At 46.9% G+C, this 21,412-nt stretch overlaps 1 protein-coding gene across 2 annotated transcripts in view; it reads left to right on the top strand.

Annotated features, from left to right (window-relative positions):
* BLK (BLK proto-oncogene, Src family tyrosine kinase) overlaps positions 1 to 21,412 on the top strand; it is a 57,275-nt gene that overhangs the window by 23,144 nt on the left and 12,719 nt on the right. The window contains exons 2-10 of one of the 2 annotated variants that reach the window (XM_084833019.1): positions 2,872 to 2,991; positions 6,775 to 6,823; positions 9,430 to 9,523; positions 9,873 to 9,971; positions 10,700 to 10,803; positions 11,884 to 12,030; positions 15,347 to 15,499; positions 17,590 to 17,769; positions 20,592 to 20,668. In XM_084833019.1, coding sequence (XP_084689145.1) covers positions 2,878 to 2,991; positions 6,775 to 6,823; positions 9,430 to 9,523; positions 9,873 to 9,971; positions 10,700 to 10,803; positions 11,884 to 12,030; positions 15,347 to 15,499; positions 17,590 to 17,769; positions 20,592 to 20,668 — 1,017 coding nt within the window. In that variant the 5' untranslated portion in view covers positions 2,872 to 2,877. The remainder of the gene's footprint in view (positions 1 to 2,871; positions 2,992 to 6,774; positions 6,824 to 9,429; positions 9,524 to 9,872; positions 9,972 to 10,699; positions 10,804 to 11,883; positions 12,031 to 15,346; positions 15,500 to 17,589; positions 17,770 to 20,591; positions 20,669 to 21,412) is intronic. The other variant, XM_084833017.1, reaches the window with a different exon arrangement.

Genomic DNA, 21,412 nt, shown 5'->3' with positions numbered 1-21,412 from the left:
CACCACCTCCCCGGGTAATTGGTTCCATTGTCGTATTGCTCTTACAGTCAGGAAGTTTTTCCTGATGTTCAGCCGGAATCTGGCTTCCTGTAACTTGAGCCCATTATTCCGTGTCCTGCACTCTGGGATGATCAAGAAGAGATCCTGGCCTTCTTCTCTGTGACAGCCTTTCAAGGACTTGAAGAGCGCTATCCTATCTCCCCTCAGTCTTCTCTTCTCAAGGCTAAACATGCCCAGTTCTTTCAGTCTCTCTTCATAGGATTCAACCCTAGCTGCACCAACGATGCCACAAAAGAGTGAACAAGCTTTCAAGTTCTCCAGAACTCTGCAACAGGCTGCACAGTACACAAAGCAGGGGGATGGAGGAAAGGCGGGTTAAAAAATAAAAAAGTACAAAGCCACAAGGTCTGGATTATCACTGAAGCTTATGCCACCATAGATTTATCAGTCTTCACAGTGCCTCAACACTTCTGTGTTGTGTATGACTGCATGATTCTATGATTGGAAGCTCCTCGGGGAAGGAACTTGGGGGGGGGGCTTTGTGAAGCGCCGTGCACATTTAGGGATCGGGTGAACGCTCAAAATGGGGTGGGGGTTAACAGTGCAAGCCCCTCCCCCATTCAAGTTGATCATCCACATTTCACAGGCACCCACAGCCCGAGACGGTGCCAATTCAAAACTGTACTCATGCCCTGCACCATCCAGCGGGCTGTTCAAGGGTTTAAGGCGAACACTAAAAAAAACTCATCGAGGTTTTTTGAGTGTTTGGTTCAAAGACTCAAGTGGCCAAATGGATTTTGGGGATGCTTCCCCACCTCTATGCACATGGACGGCTATATATGCTAATACGAAGAATATGGGGGGTTTGAGTGTTTATTTTGAAGAATATGAAGAATGTTGGGGTGCTGAGTGTTTGTTTTAATATGCAGAATTTAATATGCAGAATGTTAAATAAATATTAAATATTTAATACATATTTAATAAATATTTAAGAATATTACATATTTTAATATGAAGAATTTTGGGTTTCTGGGTGTTTGCTTTGAAGACTCAAGTGGTCAAATTGATTTGGGGGGTGCTTCCCTGCCTCTATGCACACTGATGTCTATATATGCTAGCATGAAAAATAGAAGTAGATAAGAAGAGCCGTGTTGGGTCAGAACAAAGTTCTATCTCGTCTGGCATCCTGTTCTGACACTACCTAACCAGATGCCCATGGGAAGCTCACAAGCAGGGCATGAGCACAACTTAGCTCATGTTCCACAGCAACTGGTATGGAGAGGCCATTGATACTGGAGGTACCTTATAGCCATCGTGACTAGCAGCCATTGATAGACTTATCCTCCATGAATTTCCTCTAACCCCCTTTTGAAGCTGCCCACGTTGGTGGCCATCTCTGCATCTTGTGGTAGTGAGTTCAGTGCCAGCTCCAACTTTCTGAGGGCCCTTGGGCAACACTCCTTCAATGGCCCAGCCCCCTCAGTGAGTCTCCTCACCGGTGTGGTCCCCAGCTGCTTTTCCTCTTCATCTCCCTTCTCATCACTGCTGCCACTTGCTTGCTTGATAGGCAGAGACCCAGGGAGCAAGGAGGCCACATCATCTCCTGCTCCTCCTTCTCACCACCACCCATGGCTGGGCCAGAGCGAGAGGCAGGTGGACAAGGAGGGCGCAAGGGTGAAGAGGAGGAGCAACTCCAGGGGCTCTTGTCAGTGGGCCCCTGCTGGGGGGTGGGCCCTTGGCACGTGCCCAGCAGTGCCTACCCTTGACGCTGGCCCTGAGTGAGTTCCATAGTGTAACTACATACTGTGTAAAGAAGTGCTTCCTTTGGTCTGTCCTGAATGTCCACCATTCAGCTTCACTGGATGAGCCCTTTGGGTCGTTCTGGTATTATACCAGAGGAAGAAAAGCCTCTCTCTATCTACTCTCTCCACATTTGACTGTTAGGTTTCGTCACTGACATCTGCCAAAACCGGGACACAAAAAGACTAAAGCGCTCACATTTTGAGATGCAATATCATGTGGTAAATTTGAATGGCAAATGGCTTTCCTTTCAACTGAAAAAAGCACACATCTGAACGACAGCATGTACAAAGGAATAGAAGTTTATTCTAAATGCATGATTCTTTTTTGCATTTTTATAAACCATTCTTACCAAACATTTTTATACATTTTTATAAAATGAAGTAATGTTGTGGTACGTACTGTATGCTTTATTTGTTCTATTTTAGGGATGCGCACACCCCCCCAACAATATTTATACTGAAGAGCCACCAAATAAATAAATAATATAATATAATTGATTAATATAATATAATTAATATAATATAATATAATATAGGAGGATATGTGTGTGTGTCTGTCCATCTGTCTATATGTCTGTCTGCTTCTCAGCACCATAGCTCCAAGCCCATGTAATCTAAACAGCTGAAACATGGCATGCATACTAAGGTGCCAACCAGCATGAAGCCAGGTCCAGATGGCTAGTAACGATATAAAACACCCACAGATGAGACCACTTCCAGTCCATGTATTGCAGCCCAGTTCATAGACTTGAAGCCAGCTGGAATAGGAATTTCTTGCAACTCTTCCACAAGGCAGCCAAAGAGCTACAACCCGAAGAGGAAGGTCATTTCACAACCTTGGGACTACCACCAGAAAGGCCCTGCTCCTAGGATATTTCTGTCTTCTATGTAACTATTAAAGTTGCCCGCCTTTGTACTGCATTACCCTATACGGGGGGGAAATTCCTGGCACTGCCATCTGTCAGACCTTGAGTGTAAGCAAAGCCCATCCATGAAGTCATCCCATTTTATTTGCTGCGACACCACATCCCCGATTGCCCAGATACAACCTTGTTTGTGTTTACTTCAGTGCAGGATGGGATTATGTGGAAGCAGAAACAAGGCGATCCAGAGGGAAAAGAACAATTCCATATATAGGCAGAAACCTGAAGTGCTCCCAAGAAAGAAGCGCCCTCCACCTCCACAACCAGTAAGGACTCATCTCCAAAACTGAGTAGATTCTGTGCTAAATGATCACAATCCAAGGCAAAAGGGACTGAAATTCTGCATTCTCCAGATGAACTGATTTCTGTAACCTGGTCCATAGGTTTAGGGGATGGCACTTAATCTGGCCCCTTCAAGCATTTCCCATTCCCCCCATCCCATTCCCCTCACCCCATATATTATGGAAAATGGGAACATAGTTGCCATATACTGACTCAGGCCATCGATCCATCTAGCCCAGTATTGTCATCACTGACTGGCAGCAGCAGCTCTCCAGGGTTTGGGGCAGGAATTTTTCTAGCACTACCTGGAGATGCTGCTGGGGATCGAACCTGGGACTTTCTGCATGCAAAGCAGGGGCTATACCACTGAGCTACTGCCCAGAGGTAGAATGGAACATAGGAAGCTGCCTTATACTGGATCAGGCCACTGCTGTCAAAACTGACTGGCAGCAGTTCTTCAGGGTTTCAGGCAGGAGTTTTTCCAATCCTGCCTGGAGATGCTGGGGTTCCAGTCCCCACTCGGCCATGGAAGCTCACTGGGTGACTTTGGGCCGGTCACAGACTCTCCGCCCAACCTACCTCACAGGGTTGTTGTTGTGAGGATGAAATGGAGAGGAGGAGGATAATGTAAGCCGCCTTGGGTTCCTTGCAAGAGGAAAAAAGGCGGGATATAAATGCAATAAATACATAAATAGCCCAGTATTGTCAACACTGACTGGCAGCAACATCTCTCCAAGCTTTCCTGGACAGGGCTTTTTCCTACCTGGAGATGCCAGGGATCAAACCTGGGACTTTCTGCATGCCAAGCAGGGGCTCTACCCACTGAGCTATGGTCCCTCCCACACAGTACTGTCATGGTAAACTGGGAATCATAGAACGTTAGAATAATAGGGTTGGAAGGGGCCTACAAGGCCATCGAGTCCAGCCCCCAGCTCAATGCAGGAATCCAGGTCAGAGCATCCCAGACAGATGGCTGTCCAGCCTCATCTTGAATGTCTCCCACCCTGGATCCATCTCAACAAACCATTTCTAGCAGTGTTCATCTCTGCCAGGAGCAGGCCTTTTGTCAGTCACATGGGTCTTAACTGCCCACTCAAGACCAAGCCACCCCAAAATACTTTGCATTGCAACAGTCGAGGGAAAAGTCATTCATTTCCACCCAGCTACGGTGTGGATTGCAGCTAAGCTCAGAGGCAACCGGAGACAGCAGATGACGTCAGCTCCCTGCTAATAAAAGTGTCGGCACTGTATCGCTTCGAGCCCTGGATCTGCTACACCAGTACTCCCATTAAGGTCCTGATGGCCTTTATGGTTTCCCTGCAGCAAAGGTCTCCCTTTGTAGTGCACACAGCATTTGCTCAGCTCCCAAATGCAAGCCGCTGCAAACATAAGAAGAGCCCTGCTGGATGAGGCCAAAGGCTGGATGAGGCCAAACTATTCCAGTATCTTGCTTCCCACAGTGGCCAACCAGTTGCCTCCAAGAAGCCCACATGTTGGGCATGAAGGCAAATAGCACTTCCAAGAGCTGGCCTAAGATATTTTGCTGCCTGGGGCAGCAGGGGCTGGTGTCTCCGAAGTCAGTGGGGCAGTGACTCTGCTCCGGGTTTCAGTCAGAACCAGTCAGAACTCTAACAGAGCTCTCCAAGGTGCTATGTCAGTGAGGCGGCGACTCTGCTCCGGGTTTCAGTCAGAACTAGTCAGAACTCTAACAGAGCTCTCCAAGGTGCTATGTCAGTGGGGCGGCGACTCTGCTCCGGGTTTCAGTCAGAACCAGTCAGAACTCTAACAGAGCTATCCAAGGTGCTTCTGCAGCTTGGATAGCTCCGTTAGAGTTCTGACTGATTCTGACTGAAACCTGGAGGAGAGTCGCCGCCCCACTGACATCAGAACCACCAGCCCTCTTTGGCGTCAGGCACAGGACAAGGTGGCGCCCTGTCCCATTCCATGTACAAAAGCTCTACACTAATGATGAGACAACGTTCTCCACTGAACTTGAAGGCAGCAGGCTAACAGTTCTCTCCTTGAACACCTTGCTGCTGCCTCTCAGCATCTGCCACCCCTGGCAACTGCCTCACTCTGCCTAGTGGTCGGGCCGGCCCTGGCCCTTTCCCACTTTTGCTTCCCAGAAATGGGTTTTTAGCAGTGGCCAAGCTTCTTAACATGGGTAGAATTCAGCCAGAGCTTCTGTTGCTATTCACACTGGTATGTCTGTGTGAGGGTGGATTCACACAATCGTGGGGGGCGGGGGGAAGAAGCCACAGTGTTCCATTTTCCCTCCTCGCACGTGCTGGTTGTGAGCTGCCTAATTAGCATCATTCTCCTCGCTGGGTGTGGGTTGTCGGAATGTCCGAACCTGGCAAGGGTAGGTGACTGAGGTGGTTTACAAACGTGGTTGTTCAGGCAGGTATTTGGGGTGGGTTGGGGTATTTTTAGAAATATGATGTTTTTAATGTAGAATTTTATTGTTTTAAACTGTTTCTATTACTATACATCGCCCAGAGTGGCTGGGTGATCAGCCGGATGGGCGAGTAATAAATTTATTTATTTATTTATTTATTTAATTAACGAAGCGCCCTGAAACCCATGGCAGCCACCCACCCTTGCCGGGTTCAGATGTCACAACAGCCTGTGCCTGGCGAGAGTCATTATGCTAATTAGCTAGCTTGTGACCGGCATGCACTAGGCAGGAAAATAAGCCACCATCGCTTATTTTCCCTCTGTGATTGTGTGAACCCCATCTGGGGTGTGTGTGTCAAGAATGCTTTGCCTGTGTCCTGCCTCACATAGGAGTGAGCCAGACGGTGTCACCAGTCTTGCTGGTCCTTCAGCCCTTACTCAGAATCCAAAGATCTGAAGGCCTCAGAGAACATAAGAATATAAGAACATCAGAAGAGCTGTTGATGGGCAACTTCAAGGCCCAGAACTTCCTTCTGATGGTTCTTTATCTTCATACCAGACTTGGACTGGATAGCCCTTCAAATAGAGGGTGCCTTCAGAATAGAGGTCATAAGAACGTAAGAAGAGCCCCGCTGGATCAGACCAAGGGCCCATCAAGTCCAACATTCTGTTCACACAGTGGACAACCAGCTGTCGACTGGGAACCCACAAGCAGGACACAAGTGCAACAGCACCCTCCTGCCCATCTTCCCCAGCAACTGGTGTACAGAGGCATACTGCCCCTGATACTGGAGGGAGCATATAGCCATCAGGACTCGGAGCCATTGACAGCCTTCTCCTCCATGAATTTGTCCAACCCCCTGATGCTGAGTGGGTCTGCATCTGACCAGTGGTTGGATGGGGGAACCCCTGGGATCCCCAAAAGGGCTGGTTTGAGCACCACAGAAGGCAGGCAGGATATCAATGCCATAAATCAAGAGTGGGGATGCGGTGGTCCTCCAGATGCTCTTGGACAGTCATCTTTTGGCATTGGTCACACTGGCTGGGGCTGCTGGGAGTTGGAGTCCAAAAATATCTGGAGGGACAGCGGTTCCTCCCCACCTCCGATAAATAGCAGCCTGGTTTCTGTTAACCACGAGTGGCTTGCTGAGACATTATTTGCATAATGCAAATGTACTGCTTCTGCTAATCAGAGGAATCAGGTTATTTTCTGAGTGGGGAATTATGCTCCCACCACAACATTTGGCAACAGAATGATATGCAAATGGATCCATGTGGCGGGATGGGGTGGGTAGCAGCGGGGGGCGGGCGGGGAGGCTACTGCAGTGAAGTTATGTTTGGCTTCTGTTCTTTATTTATTTCTTCCAAAGGGCAGGCCACACAAAATCAACACGTCTACTGACCAGCCTTTTACCAATGGTAAGAACAAAAAACCAACCTTCCTTTCTTCCTTCCGTCCGTCCGTCTGTCAATTTGTATCTTCCCTTCTATCAAATAAGTACAAAAAGTACTTAAAAGTACCAGTTCCATCAAGTTCCAAGGTGAAGTATCATATTCATTGTTCTTAAGTCCTTCCAAAGAAGGGAAAGTGTTCCAGATGCCTTTCTTGTTTCCAAAGCAAATGCAGTACAGGGTATTGCAGGACCAATATGCAACAGACAAGAGGCGGAAAAATGCCCTTGGTGGTATGTGTGACGACTGGGGTGGATAGGCTATGATTGCTCCTATTTCCATCTGCAAAATGCTGGAGAACATGACATCACAGTAGCCACACACACACACACACACACACCCCGCTCCCCTGAGGTCCTGGCTTGCGAAACGAGCTCCTTCTCTTTTCTGGCATGATCTCTCCAATAAATCCAAAAGGAGAAGCAGCCAGAAACTGTCCTCCTCACAAAACCACATATTGTTCCTGGGACGCGTGACCTTGTGCTGAAAAGGAGGGAGGTTGCTGGTGCCTTTCTTCGAAAAGGTCAGGCAGAGCGAGATTTAAAACTCTGTCTCACAGGCGTCTATATTTAGAAGGTCTCTCACTCCCCATGCTTTGATTAACTGGCAAATGTTCAGGCCATAAAAGCTCTTCTCCCTTTTGTAAAGGGTGCAGGGAGGGATTCTGCTGCAGGCACATCTGCTGGGGTCAGATCTGCAGTTGCCCGTGGAAGCCATGGGGAAAGAGTCTGTGGCGGCTTGGGTGCTTCCACCTCAAGATACACCATACTGAAGGGTGCGACACTGCAAACCAACGTGCATGATTCTAATGCAGCCTTCCGTATCAGTGTAGTGAGCCATTTTATTAAGTGCAACCATGATCCCAGTGCTTCTCTTCTATCCCGATACAACTCCTCACCTGTGAATTGGGCTCATCCAGCTCCTCAGTTATCCAAAGATCTCTTGTCCCCTCGAAAGGCTCCACCATTTTCTCCCTTGCTGCCCTGTATGCCTGGAACGGCCTCCAAGAACTTCTGCATGGTGCCATCTCTCTTACTTTCTTCATGCCCCTCCTCAAAACCCACCTTTTCTGTGAAACCTTCAGAGCAACCATCCTAATCCCCATACTCTACAGCAGAGATGGGCAGAAAGTAGATCTCCGTATGTTTTGGACTTCAACTCTCATAAGCCCCTACCACCATGGCCAATGAACAGGGATGCTTGGAGTTGAAGTCCAAAACATATGGAGAGCTACCTTCTGCCCACCCGTGCCCTTCAGTAGCTAAGTCTGACTACCCTGAGTAACTGAAATAACAGGCAATTGCACATTCTTTTCCCGTTTACCCCCGCCTCCAATTCCCTCCTCTTCCTCTGTTAGATCTGTTGTGTCTATTTTTAGATTGTAAGCCTCTCGGGACAGAGACCTCTCCTCTCATTCTTTGTAAAGCACCCTGTACGTTGTTGGAAATGATAATGATAATGATGATAAAAAAAATCTTCAGCTTCTCTCATCTGCTGCTAAGTAATCTCAACCTGAAGTGATTATAGGTGATGGTTATTAGGATCTCCTTCTGACTGGAGCAAGTGAAAACAAGAAAGAAAGACCCCCAAATTCTATATTCCCTTGACAAAAAAAAGTTACATGTTCAAAATGCTTTGGGACCCTTTCTGTGCATAACAGAACTGACTCCTGCACCCACTGGGATCCTTCTCTTTGCACATGCACGTACAGTCCTTCATTTTAGTGTACAAATGATCGGGGCAGGGGGGACTGGATTGAGCCCACAACACAAAACATGCATAAAGAACTATGCGTTTGAGGTGTATGCCTACAGGAACCTATGTAAATGGGACTACTCTGGAAGCATAAACATCAGGGGCACAATCGCCACCCCTTCCATGTGGTCATTTGTACAGTAATATCAAATCTGCACAGGGCTTCAGACACATACAAGCTTCCTTGTCTTTGGGTTAAACGAGAAGCAACAGATTTAGGATTGGATGGAAGGAGGCAGCATATTCCAAAGGGTTTGGGAACATTCCCCTCTTCAAACTCTGCTCTCCCTTACACCTGATGACTTTCCTTCTGGATTAGATTGCCAGCTAGCTGATATACCTGATTTTTTGTTTTGTTTTTAACCCCTGAGCTAGTTGCTAGTCCCAACAATAAAAAACATCAGAGCAATTGCTCCTTAATTTTATTTTTTTTCCTTACATTTACAATTATGATAATCAAAGCAAAAAGGGAAATGATGATGATGATCAATTGCTGTGGCTGCAAAGAGGAACTAAAGCATCCCTCCCTCCTAACAGGAACTGGCTAAATAAATTCTAGTTCAGAAATGCTGTAGCCACACAAGTGAACAGGAAGCCACTAACTAAAGGGACAAAAGCTGAGGAGTAGAAGCTGCCTTGAACCTAAAATAATCCAGGCCCCACTTTGGCTTTGCTTAACAAGTGGTGGGAATGGACGACCCTTCCCTGTCATCCCCCCCATGACCCCCATTCCCATAACACTGATGCTCCTGGCTACAGACACAATTCACTCTAGGGCCTAGAGCCCAACCAATGCTTCTGCTTTTCTTGCACTACAGGCAAGCACTATGTCATTGCGCAGTATGATTTCACCTCCATGAGTGAACGAGACCTGCCACTGACCATAGGAGAGAAGTTCCAAGTCCTTTGCAGGTAACTGATCTTACCTAGGTTTTGGTTGGTGCAGTCATGCTCTGGTATGCCTCTCACTATAAATGTGGAAAAATAAAGCTCAAATATGGTGCCTCCCCAAATAGATGACTCCTATCGGCCTGTACTAGATCTGGGCCACACCCACTTAGGTAATATTCAGTAGTGGCTGCAGGTAACTGCCCAGGCCTCACTCCCAGTGGTGCCAGCCAGGAAGAATGGTCACAATTTGCAGAAGTCATAAAAACCCTGCCCTCCCCATGGGAGTGGAATAAACAGAGTGTCATCATTTCTTCTTTCAGTGTGCATTGTTTATTCACGTATTCTTTTTTTTATTGTGCTTTGTTTACAGTGATGGAGAATGGTGGCTAGCAAAGTCGCTTACCACTGGGAATAAAGGCTATATACCTAGTAATTTTGTGGCCTGTGTCAATAGCCTGGAAGAAGAAAAGTGAGTTTGCAAAGACCATATGGAGGGTTCTTTGTGTTTTTGTCACACAAGCATAGACTCTGTTAGTGAAATCTGACATCTTGGGGAATCTCAGCTGGTATTTTTAAGCATGTTTCTCGCCCTCATGATTCTGCAGTAAGATGTCTGAAAAGGTCTGGGTTGCTAAAAAAAATAATGAAAACCAGATTTAGCAGGGCAGGGGATCTTTATTCTTAGAGTAGGTGCATGGCACCCAATCCATACTGTAGTGTGGGGGTAGGGGGGCTTTACTTGCAATTAACTGTAGCAGTTGCAGGGGCCTGCAATTACTGTTGCAAAATAGTGATACATTTGCTTTATGGATCACTCTTTTGCGATATGCAAAAGTAATGTCTATTTTCGTCCTGAGGATTGCCAAATTGCACAAAGAAGGAAGTTCTGCATACCTCTATTTTTGTTGCACACAAACACTGTTTGTTTATTACATTTACATCCCCACCTTTCTCCCAAAAATGGTGCTCCAGGCACCTAAATCTGTTGCATAGGAAGCAGCAAGGGCAAAGGGGAGATCTCTGGATACAAACCGTGCAGCCTTTCTCAAATCTATGAGCCAGGAGTAGACAACGGGTTAATTTTCTGGACTTCCAGTTCTTAATGACAAATTCTGCTGTAGCTGGGATCCTTTAATAAATCTCTCTCTCTCTCTCTCTCTCTCTCTCTCTCTCTCTCTCTCTTTCTTTCTTTCTCAGGTGGTTTTTTAAAGGTCTCAGCAGAAAAGAAACCGAACGTCTGTTACTGGGGCCAGGCAATACCATAGGCTCGTTCCTGATAAGGGAAAGTGAAACAAGTCCAGGTAAGAAGTTGGAAAGACGTTTTCCACATGAAGATGGGAGGGTTCTCTGTCCTCCCATTTCCACAGAGGTTAGCATCTGTGTCATGATAAATTGTGGGGGGGTGACTTCACAATCAACCCCCTTCCCTTATCGGATGAATCACTCTGTTAAAGTTTGTCTTTTTCTTTGCTTCCCCGTATGTAGACCTTACTGCATCAGAAAGGACGTGTGACATTAATATGTTTACAACGAGTAACAACATCAAGTTTTTATAGGGTGCAATCCTATGCATGTTTAGACAGAAAAAAAAGTCCTACAGTTCCCATCATGCCCCAGACAGCAACAGGGTTATTTTGCTTCCACAGTGACCCTTTTCTCTGGAATTGCCATCTTTCTTCACTCTATTTGAGGGGGAATAATCTGCACATTACTGTCAGATCATTGCATTCCCATGTCTTCTGTGTTGTGCTTTCCGTCTTTTTAAGATCTGATTTGGGGTTTGCTTTTGCTTGGGGGTATAGTGTTTGTTTCTGGCACCAGCCTATGTGGTGGTATAGATAGCCAAAGTGCTAATGAGGCTTTAAAGGGAAACTGTTCCTTTAATTGAAAGCTTCCTGTTTGAAGGTTCTGGCCATTTTATTTCTTCCTGCTCAGCACAACTGGGGGATTAGTGATGAATTGCCCCTTAATTGCCTCTTATAGAGTTCAGCTTTTTCCCTCCAGGGTGGTTTGTATCTGCGAGAAATGACTGGTTTTGTGCTATTATTTAAGCGGGATTTAGCACAGCTTTCCTGACATGGTGCCCTGCAGAGGTGTTGGACTGCAAGTCCCATCATTCCCAGCCAAGCTCTGTTAAAGCCAAGCTGGGAATGATGGGACTTGCAGTCCAACACCTCTGCAGGGCACCAGGTCAGGAAAGCTGATTTAGTAGAAGTCTGATACTTCTCATTTTCAGTGTAAAACAATAGGACAACAGGACCCATTTGTTCTATCTGGATGTGGCCAAAGTCTCTGTGATATGACACTCCAGCAGATGGCATAATTTAGGAACTTTTTCCAGTCCCAACAAGTAATGTTCATTTCTTCTCCTCCTGTTCCAGATGCCTTTTCACTGTCAATTAGAGACAACTCCCCTCAAGGGGATATCGTCAAACATTACAAGATCCATAGTATGGACCATGGGGGATATTTCATTTCCCCTCGGGTTGCATTCCCTTCTCTGCAGGAGCTTGTCAAGCATTATTCCGGTAAGTTACCCTCGAAACAGCTTGGGTTCTGCAAGGCTTGACATGACAAACTGAGTCTGCTGGACTTATTGGCTAATTGCAGAGAACCCAGATATAGGCTGGATGCACCTGATCTCATCTGATCTCGGAAGCTAAGCAGGGTCAGCCCTGGTTAGTACTTGGATGGGAGACCGCCTGGGAATCAGGCTTCCTGCATTGAGCAGGGGGCTGGACGCGATGGTCTTGTAGGTCCCTTCCAACCCTATGAGTCTATGATTCTATGTGGAGTGGAGAATTATGTATATTTTTTCATATTTTTGTGTTGTGCTTTATTCTCTCTCCTGTTTAGTGTTCAGTTATTGGATTACTTTATTTTATTTGTACTGTTTGATTGCATACTGTATGCATTGATATTTGAACTATGTATTTATCAGCCAGCATTACGGTTATTTGTAATCGTTTCTATTGTATTCTTTGAATATTGGTTTATTTATTGCTGTTTGATATCATGTACATTATATTTACTGTTGTTCGTTGTTATGTTGTGAGACGCTTTGGGCACAATTTTGTGGGAAAGCGGCCTACAAATAAATAGACCACAATGAAGAAGGATAGAAGCAGAGCGCTTTGCAACTCAGCTCAGGTCCTGCAGAGCTTCTGAAGTGAAGTATTCTGCAATGCAACTAAGCTTAGGTTCTGCAAAGCTGATCAAGACTGTAGCGCTGAGGTGGCTACATTCAAACAAGCAAAGCACTTTGCAGCTCAGCGGAGTGACTGTAACCTCTTGAGAGCAGGATCTGAGCTGTGTCATGCATTAAAAGTTAAATCCCTGTCTCTCCAGAGCAAATTAGCTCATAGCTGATTAGCTTTGTTTGTTTCTGAGGCATACACTCCAGGAAAGCTGGTACATCTCCAGAGTTTCTGGGCCTGGGATAGCAGTGAAGCTGGGATCCTCAGAACCAAGGGAGGTTTGAGGGAGGAGTCTCTGCTATCTGAGAAAGCAAACTGTTGGGAGCAGGGGACAGAGAGTAGGGGATGCATGATTCCTCTTCATCCATAGAACTCCCTGGAAAAGGAGGCCTTCAGTGGCTGATCCTTCCTGAGATGGTCCAAAGAGAATCTCCCCCATTCTTAAAGTCCTTTGTGTACTTGCACTTGTCTTCTGACTGATGCAGAAGTGGCTAAATCCAGGTCCTGAGCCGTGATACCTAGGATTTTCTGACAACAGCTTAGTGCAATCCAGCCAGCTTCAGGTCAAACTATATGTTACGTTATTCACTACATATTTTTTTGAAAAGGGTGCTTAAACTGAGCACTTTGAAGAAAAAGCAGCTCTGGGGCTCCAATTCAGAACCATGTTCCTGATCCGGATCAGGGCCTTTCCCTGCTGAAAATCACCCTGTCCCTGGCTGCTCTTCACCCCCTCCAAGGGCAAATAACAGCAGAGGTAGAAGGAGTATTTTCAGCACCAAACCGGTGCAGACCCCGATCTAGACCAGGAGCACACTTCCAGATTGCGGTCTCATGCTTGCGTTTTTGTCAAAAGAAAAGTGGTACGTTTAAGCACAGCTTCGAGAGCCAGGGTGGTGTAGTGGTTAGAGTGCTGGACTGGGAGTTGGGAGATCCAGCTTCTAGTCCCCTCTCAGCCATGAAGATCGCAGGGTGGCTTTGGGCCACTCACTGACTCTGAGCCTAGCCTACCTCACAGGGTTGTTGTGAGGATGAAATGGAGGAGGAAGAGGATGCCCCTGGAAGCTGCCGTGGGTTCCTTGCAAGAGGATAAAGGGCAGGATAGAAATGTAAATAAGTTGCAAGAGGATAAAGGGCAGGATAGAAATGTAAATAAACAAGTTTCAAAAAGCATGAATAATGTAAGGTGTCGTGTGGCCTTTGAGCACAAAAAGAATATTGCTGCTGACTTTAATGGGAGGTGGATTCCACCCGAACTCCTTTAAAAGCTGATCTCACTCTGGGCCATCCAGATTATCAGTGGAGATAACACTCCGCCCTTACTCAACGGCTGGAGGGGGTCCAAACCAAATATCGCTGCTCGGAATAGAGCTGTTGTTGGCACAGAGTCAGTACCCACGACAGGCCAGATGGCGACGCGTGAAGCAGTAGCGCCACTCCCATGTGTGGTCTACTCTCGTGAGCAGTGTCCCAAGGGAGCAGCAGCCTCACATGATGTCGCCTGCTCCCGTGTTACATGGAAGGCAGCAAAGGCCTCTCGTGAGCTTGCTGCTCCCGTGTTGTATGGCACACACATGCAGATCGCTCTCCTGCACAGGATTTTTCCTCGCCGTCAGAGCAGAGCTCTTCAGCTGGAAGTCTTTGTGCCAAAGGCACATTGCTGGAGGTAGAGAACAAGATGGCGCCCTCTCCCCTTCCACGGATCCAAACCAACTGGGCTGGCCACGGAATCTTACTCCAGTCCTGCGGATAGGGCATCATTCCAACTGCCCAGAGACCTTGGGCTATTAGGCAGTACAGAAATATAATAAATATATAAAATAAATTAAAATTAAACATCCTTTACTGAACCTCTAGGCAGCGGGCTTGCTTAGGGGGCTCAGGACAGGCTGCAGGTTTCACAGCTCTCTACTGCGGCACCTTGCTGCCGCCTCCCAGCATTGGCCGCATGAGGCGACTGCCTCACTCTGCCTAATGGGAGGGCCGGCCCTGCAAAGGCAGCTCTTCTAGGGATGCTCTCTCTCTCTCTCTCTCACTCACACACACACACACACACACACACGAGAGAGAGAGAGAGAGAGAGAGAGTCAGTCAGTCAGTTAGTTAGTTAGTTGCCAACCCTGAACCAGAACATTGGAAGCTGACTCACGCAGTATTACCTACTCTGACTGGCAGCAGTTTTCAGGGTCTCAGGAAGAAGGTTTTTCCCATCACCTGCTACCTGCACTTTAGTGGCCAAGGCCAGGTCCTGCACCATAGGGACATAGGAAGCTGCCTTATACCAAGTCAGCCCATCAGGCCATCTAGCCCAGTATTGTTGACACCGACTAGCAGCAGCTCTCCAGGATTTCAGGCAGGAATTTTTCTAGCCCTATCTGGAGAAGCTAGGGATCGAACCAGGGAGCTTCTGCGTGCAAAGCTGGGGCTCGCCACTGAGCTATGGCCCTTGCCTGAAAAAGAGGGTGGATCTCCAGCAACCAGGCACAGTAGCCAAGCATTTGGGAGAATGGGGTTTGAGGCTTCTTCCTTCTCACCGCAGTCCTCTGGCTAATCTAATTGCTGGCTGGAGTTCTGCACCTGTATTTTGCCACATCCTCTGAAACCCGTCCTTCAGTTCTTTCCTCCCTTTCATGCCATCCATGCGCAGCTCATGAAGATGGCTTGTGCCAGCGGCTAAGAGATCCATGTGCATCTCTGGCTCCGCAAAGACCCTGGACCACCGACGAATGGGAGATCCCTCGGGAAAGCCTGAAACTTGTCAAGAAGCTGGGAGCAGGCCAGTTTGGAGAGGTTTGGATGGGTAAGTCGTGTGGCATTGCCCATTGTGGGGAAAACAGAAGAGATGGAGTGGGGCCTGTGAGCATTTGGCTTCAAACTCGAGAGCCAGTGGGGTATAGTGGTGAGAGTGTTGGACTGGTACAAGAGAGACCCGGGTTCTAGTCCCCACTCAGCCATGAACCCCACTGGGTGACTCTGGGTCAGCCACTGACTCCCAGCCTAACCTACCTTGCAGGGTTGTTGTGAGGATAAAACAGAGAGGAGGAGGATCGTGCATGCTGGCTTGAGCTCCTTGGAGGAAAAGGAAGTATAGAAATGAAGCAAGCAAATTAATAAATAAGTGTGGCAGGCCTCTTCTTTCCCCCAAACTTACACCTGGAGAGAGGGGCGGGGATCACCCCTGCAGGGGAGCTGAGCCTCCGAGGCCTTCTGCAGTCCAGCTGGGGGGGGGGGGCTATAAAGATATTGCAGAGCTGGAAAAGGTGCAGAAAAGGGCAGCTAAAATGATCAAGGGGCTGGAGCATCTCCGCTGTGAGAGCAGGTTACAACAGCTGGGATTGTTTAACTTGGAAAAAAGGAGGGTCAGGGGAGACATGGTCAAGGTCTGCAAAATGATGCACAGTGTGGATAGGGAGACATTTTTCTCCCTCTCTCATAATACTAGAGCCCACTGGGGTCATCCCATGAAGGTGATTGGTGGGCGATTCAGGACAGATAAAAGGAAGGAGTTCTTTACCCAGCACATAGTTAAACTGTGGAATTCACTACCACAAGATGTGATGATGGCCACCAATTTTGGATGCCTTTAAAAGGGGGTTAGATAAATTTCTAACAGATTCCAACCCATCTGTGTGGATCCATGTCAACAAACCATTTCTAGAAGTTTTCATCTCCACTGGGAGCAGTCCTTTTGCAAAGTTAATGCCAGTGGAGGCTGGTAGTTCCAATTTTGGTGAGGCTGTGAATCCATCCTGGGTTTCAGTCAGAACAACCCAGAACTCTAAAGGAGCTTTTCCAAGTGTTGAACCCTATTCTAAAAATAGCTTCAGCACCTTGGATACCTCCTTTAGAGTACTGGCTGGTTCTGACTGAAACCTGGAATGGATTCACAACCCCGCCAGAATTGGAGCCACCAGCCCCACTGGCTAATGCATTTTAAGGTAGATAAGATATATAAGATATAGATATTACTGGGCTGCCAGGTCTACTGTAGCTCCCTATGAACATACCTTCAAAATGACACTGACTGGGTTCAGACGATCATTGCAACCCACAGTGGCTTAAATAAGTCACTGGGGTTTGCAGCATGGGCCGGGCAACCATGGGCAGCCATACCAAAACCCAACCTCTCCTCGTAGGTTGTCGTGTTGTCCAAACCTGTTGAGGGTGCGTTGTTGATGTGGTTAACAAACCACCCACAACCCTAAAACAGCCCATGGTTTGTGGGTGGTTTGCTAACCACACCAACAACCCATCCTTGCTGGATTTAGACAGCACAACAAACTATGGGGGGTTGGGTTATGGACAGATGCCCGGCACGTACCACAAGCCACAGTGGCTTATTTAAGCCACCATGGGTGGCAATGATCATCTGAGGCTGGCCATGGATTTTGTTATGAAGATACATGCTCATAATGATTGTGTTTTCCCCAGGGTGTAGTGGTCAGTTTTGAAGTGCAGACACTCATCGTGACACTCCCCATTGCCACACTCCAGAGGAGAGTCCATAAATTCAGGCAGCTATGTTTGATCCATATCAGCAAGCCAGTTCTACCAGTTTTCATCACCCCCAGCATCGGTCTTTTGCAAAGCTACTGGATCCTAATTGCCCACTCCAGACCAAGCCACCTCAAAATACTCGGCATTACAATCGGGAACAGGTGTTTTTTGGGGGGAAAATCCCACCCCAGCTACTGTCAGGATTGCAGCTAAGCTCAGAGGGAACCGTGAATTCTGGGGGGGGGGGGCGGCAGAGGAGATCCGTGTCCGTGCTGCTAAAAAAAGTGCTGTGCTGCTCTTCCTGAGCGCCCTGGCTCCACCAGCACTGAGGCTGGGTTTCCAGAAGGTTCTAGAGCGGACAGCCGTTCATCTGCCTTTAATGTTCTTCCGCAGGGTATTACAAGAACAACGTGAAGGTGGCAGTGAAGACTCTGAAAGAGGGCAGCATGCCGCCCGATGCCTTTCTGGCTGAGGCCAACTTGATGAAGAGGCTTCAGCATAACAAGCTGGTCCGACTGCACGCTGTGGTCACGCAGCAGCCGATCTACATTGTAACGGAATACATGGCCAATGGTAAAGTGTCTCAGCGATGCTTCCAGCGGATCTGTGTAAACTGTATGGATTTGCATTGGGAATGCAGAATCTTGTGTCTTCTGGATTTTAAGCACCTTGGCCCAGCATTTGGTGCTTGCTTAATTGACCTGACATATGTTAGGAATGTGCACCTCTATTGCTTGCTTGCTTGCTTATTTATTTATTACATCTATATCCCGCCTTTTTTCCTCCAAGCAACTGAAGGCGGCACATATAATCCTCCTCCATTTTATCCTCACAACCCTGTGAGATGGGTTGGGCTGAGAGTCTGTGACTCCCCCAAAGTCACCCAGCAAGCTTCCATGGCTGAATGGGGACTAGAACCCGGATCTCCCGACTCCGAGTGTAACACTCTAGCCACTGCACCAGACTGCTCCCTTGTAGTAAAGGATTTGGTTAAAAATAAAAAAATATGGGTGATTTTGTGTGCTGTCTAACATGATATGCTATCATGGTACAGGGAAAGGTCACCATGAAGTGAGAAATGCCTGCACTTTGTCTAGTTCTCTGCTCAATAAGGAATGAGGCTGGAGGCCAAGGCTGAGTTAACACAAATCCTTTATTCATGCATGGAGGTTGGCCACCAACAAAGGGGAAACAACAACCCTCCTTCCAGAACAGCACATTCATATACCTGAGGAAAAACCAGCCCAAGGACCAATCACCATATATGGCACCTAATATTCGTTATTCACAGCAGTGTCTTAATCATACGATTATTTTAAATTAGGACTGCTTTATGGCAAAGCTTTTACAAACTCAACAATTAGCAAAGTTAGAAAGCAGCAGTTGGCAAAGTGAGTGAATATGTTCCAGGAAACGTCTGGCACATTATGGAAGCATTCCAAGTTTCTTTTCTTAGGTCCCCCCCTTTCTTAAGGCCCATTGCTAGGGTGCGTCTGACCCTTGCTCTTAGTTACAGCAGACAAGCTAAAAATGATCTTTTAGCAAAATAAAAATGATTCTTATCAATTTCTTCTGTGCTTGTGCATTCTAGCCGACATTTATAGAAAAGAGTAATTCTGGAAGAATTACAGGGATTTCTCACCGTGTGGTGACATCTCCCTGTATGAGAGCATAAGCTCACCCTTAGAAAGAAAGCAATCCAAACCAGATTTAAGACTGTTACTAATAGTTCTTGGATTGCCACAGACCTTATTACCACGTTTCAGAGATTTGTATCATTCACCTTGATGGGAAGCATGTTAGTTACATGAGTCGCGTAATGTGAAAGCTGATCCCATGACTCGTGGCTGAAACTAGTTCTCGCAAAACAGAGGCCTAAGGGACTGGTCTTCATAAAGAGCAGATGAGGAAGCAAAGCTGTTCCTGGTTTCTGCCACTCCACATTGCAGATGGGGACCCAAAGGATGTAATGCTACATGCAAATGAATGAAAAAACAAAACTCTCTGCATATAGAAAAGTAACAGGGAGAAGGCTAGGCTACAACCATTCTTCCAGACATGCTAGTTTTCTGTGTGCAGGGAATTTTTTGTATAAGAATCTGCTGGACCAGACCAAAGGCCCACCTTGACCAGCATTCTGCTCACACAGTGGCTAACCAGCTGCCCATGGGAAACCCACAAGCAGGACATGAGTGCAACAGCACCCTCCCACCCATGTTCCCCAGCAACTGCTGTATGTAAGCAGACTGCCTCTGATACTGGAGGTAGCATACAGCTATCAGGACTAGTAACCATCAGTAGCCTTCTCCTCCATGAACTTGCCTAACGTCCAGATGAATAAATGGTTTAAAGTATGTCTCTAAACAATAAAATGAAAGGAAGGGAGTCCAATGGATATACAGTACACAAAGGTGCATTATTTCTTAAAACCTGTATTTAGCTGTGCAGTCCAGGACTCAAAAGTAACTATAGGCCTCCATTATTAACAGTTGGTTGTCAAGCATTTACTGACTGCAGGAAGGGCAGTACCTTCCTTTACAATCTGTCTCCTCCTCTCTTCTCACAATCCCCTCAGAACGAATCTCCCTGGAGTGGCTTATCAGGGACAAAAAAGGGATGAGATGCTGCCATTCCACCAGAGGGCTGGATTCCCCTTCCCATCCTGCAAATAAGAGCTTGTGAAATTCCATAAGCTGAAATGGGGTGAAGAATCACACTCTTTTCGAAACCTGCATAATCTTATGCTTCTTCTGGGACGCAGCACATATTACACCATCTCCCTTACCTAAGATGACAAACTGTTTTCTGAAAGACGCTGTACAAATGGACAAAGGTTACTCCAATGTGAACCCCGTGTAAGACAAACAGGCGATACCCGTCAAACTGCTGGTGGGCTCTCGTCAAACGTCAACGCCTGTAAATGTTTAAACTCCTATAAGTTCCCCTCCACTTTCTACCTCAGAATTGCCATGGACCATGCTCATTCCCACCTCTCCTACGCTGCTAAGTTTCGGATCCGTCTGTTGAGCTGTTTTCTCAGTATAGGCCATAGAACCAGTAGAAGCTGGTGACTCCAGTTTCAGAGGGGTGGTGCTTCCATTCTGGTTTTTATTTAGAACCAGCCAAAACTCTAAAGGTGTTATCCAAGGTGCTGAGCCCTATCCCTAAAATGGGTTCAGCCCCTTGGATAGCTCCTTTAGAGTTCTGGCTGGTCCTAACTAAAACCCAGGATGGAATCACTGCCCCTCCAAAACTGGAGTCACCAGCTTCCACTGCACAGAACCTACCCCCCCCCCCCAATTTCTGATTGTAATAGAAGAATGCAATTCAGTTGATTCACCCTATAGGATATGACCAACCCTTTCAGAAAACATTTTGTTTCTCCTCCCTTTCAGGGTGCCTGCTGGATTTCTTGAAGACAGAGGAAGGACTCAATCTGTCTCTCCACAAACTTATAGACATGGCAGCCCAGGTAGGTGATTTCACTCATCTTAAAATTGTGATGGACAGAGGTCTTGATATTTTCCCTACGTGGTGGCTATATTCTATGTGACCCTGTTGACATCCTGACTATAGCTTTCTTCAAAGTCCACGCTTGCCAGAGGAAAATGCACCAAGTGAGACAGGAGAGTCCCATCACCTAAGGGCGCAATCCTATGCATGTTTAGACAGAAAAAAGTCCTGCAACTTTCAGCATTTGCAGGACTTTTTTCTGTCTAAACATGCATAGGATTGCACCCTAAAGCTTCTGAACTGTACGAGAACTAAACGTTGGGCTTCTTCACACAGAGCTTTGATCCTGCTATTGAGATTGTTCACTCACGGAAGTTTGCGGGTCCTTTATATGATGCTGTGAACCTCCAGGGCATCTCCCGCACTAAATGATTCCATTTTTAAAAAGAACGGAGATAATGAGCTATCAAATTATTGCACTTGAGTTCCCTCGTGAAAAGAGGAAAATCCACACCAACAGGAGCTAGACCACAGCGCCATCTAGCGGCTGTGTAATAAAACATATGGAAGACTCAGATAAGGGGGGAAAAGAGGGGAGAAAGGGAGGGGAAGGAAGCGCGTGTAATGGGAGTCCTTTGTGATCCTGCATTTAAAAGGGAAGCAGAAAGCCCCGTTTTAAATGCAGGATTTTAGGCTGGTGTAGAGATGCTCTTTGAGATGCAAATGAGGTCAGATTTGCACATAAATGGAATGCCAACATTTC

Source organism: Heloderma suspectum, chromosome 1, assembly GCF_057233095.1.
Source record: "Heloderma suspectum isolate Gila_16-S chromosome 1, 16-S_ref, whole genome shotgun sequence".
Classification (NCBI taxonomy): domain Eukaryota; kingdom Metazoa; phylum Chordata; class Lepidosauria; order Squamata; family Helodermatidae; genus Heloderma; species Heloderma suspectum.
Note: the sequence above shows the minus strand (reverse complement) of the source record. Positions and strands in the feature narration are given on the sequence as shown.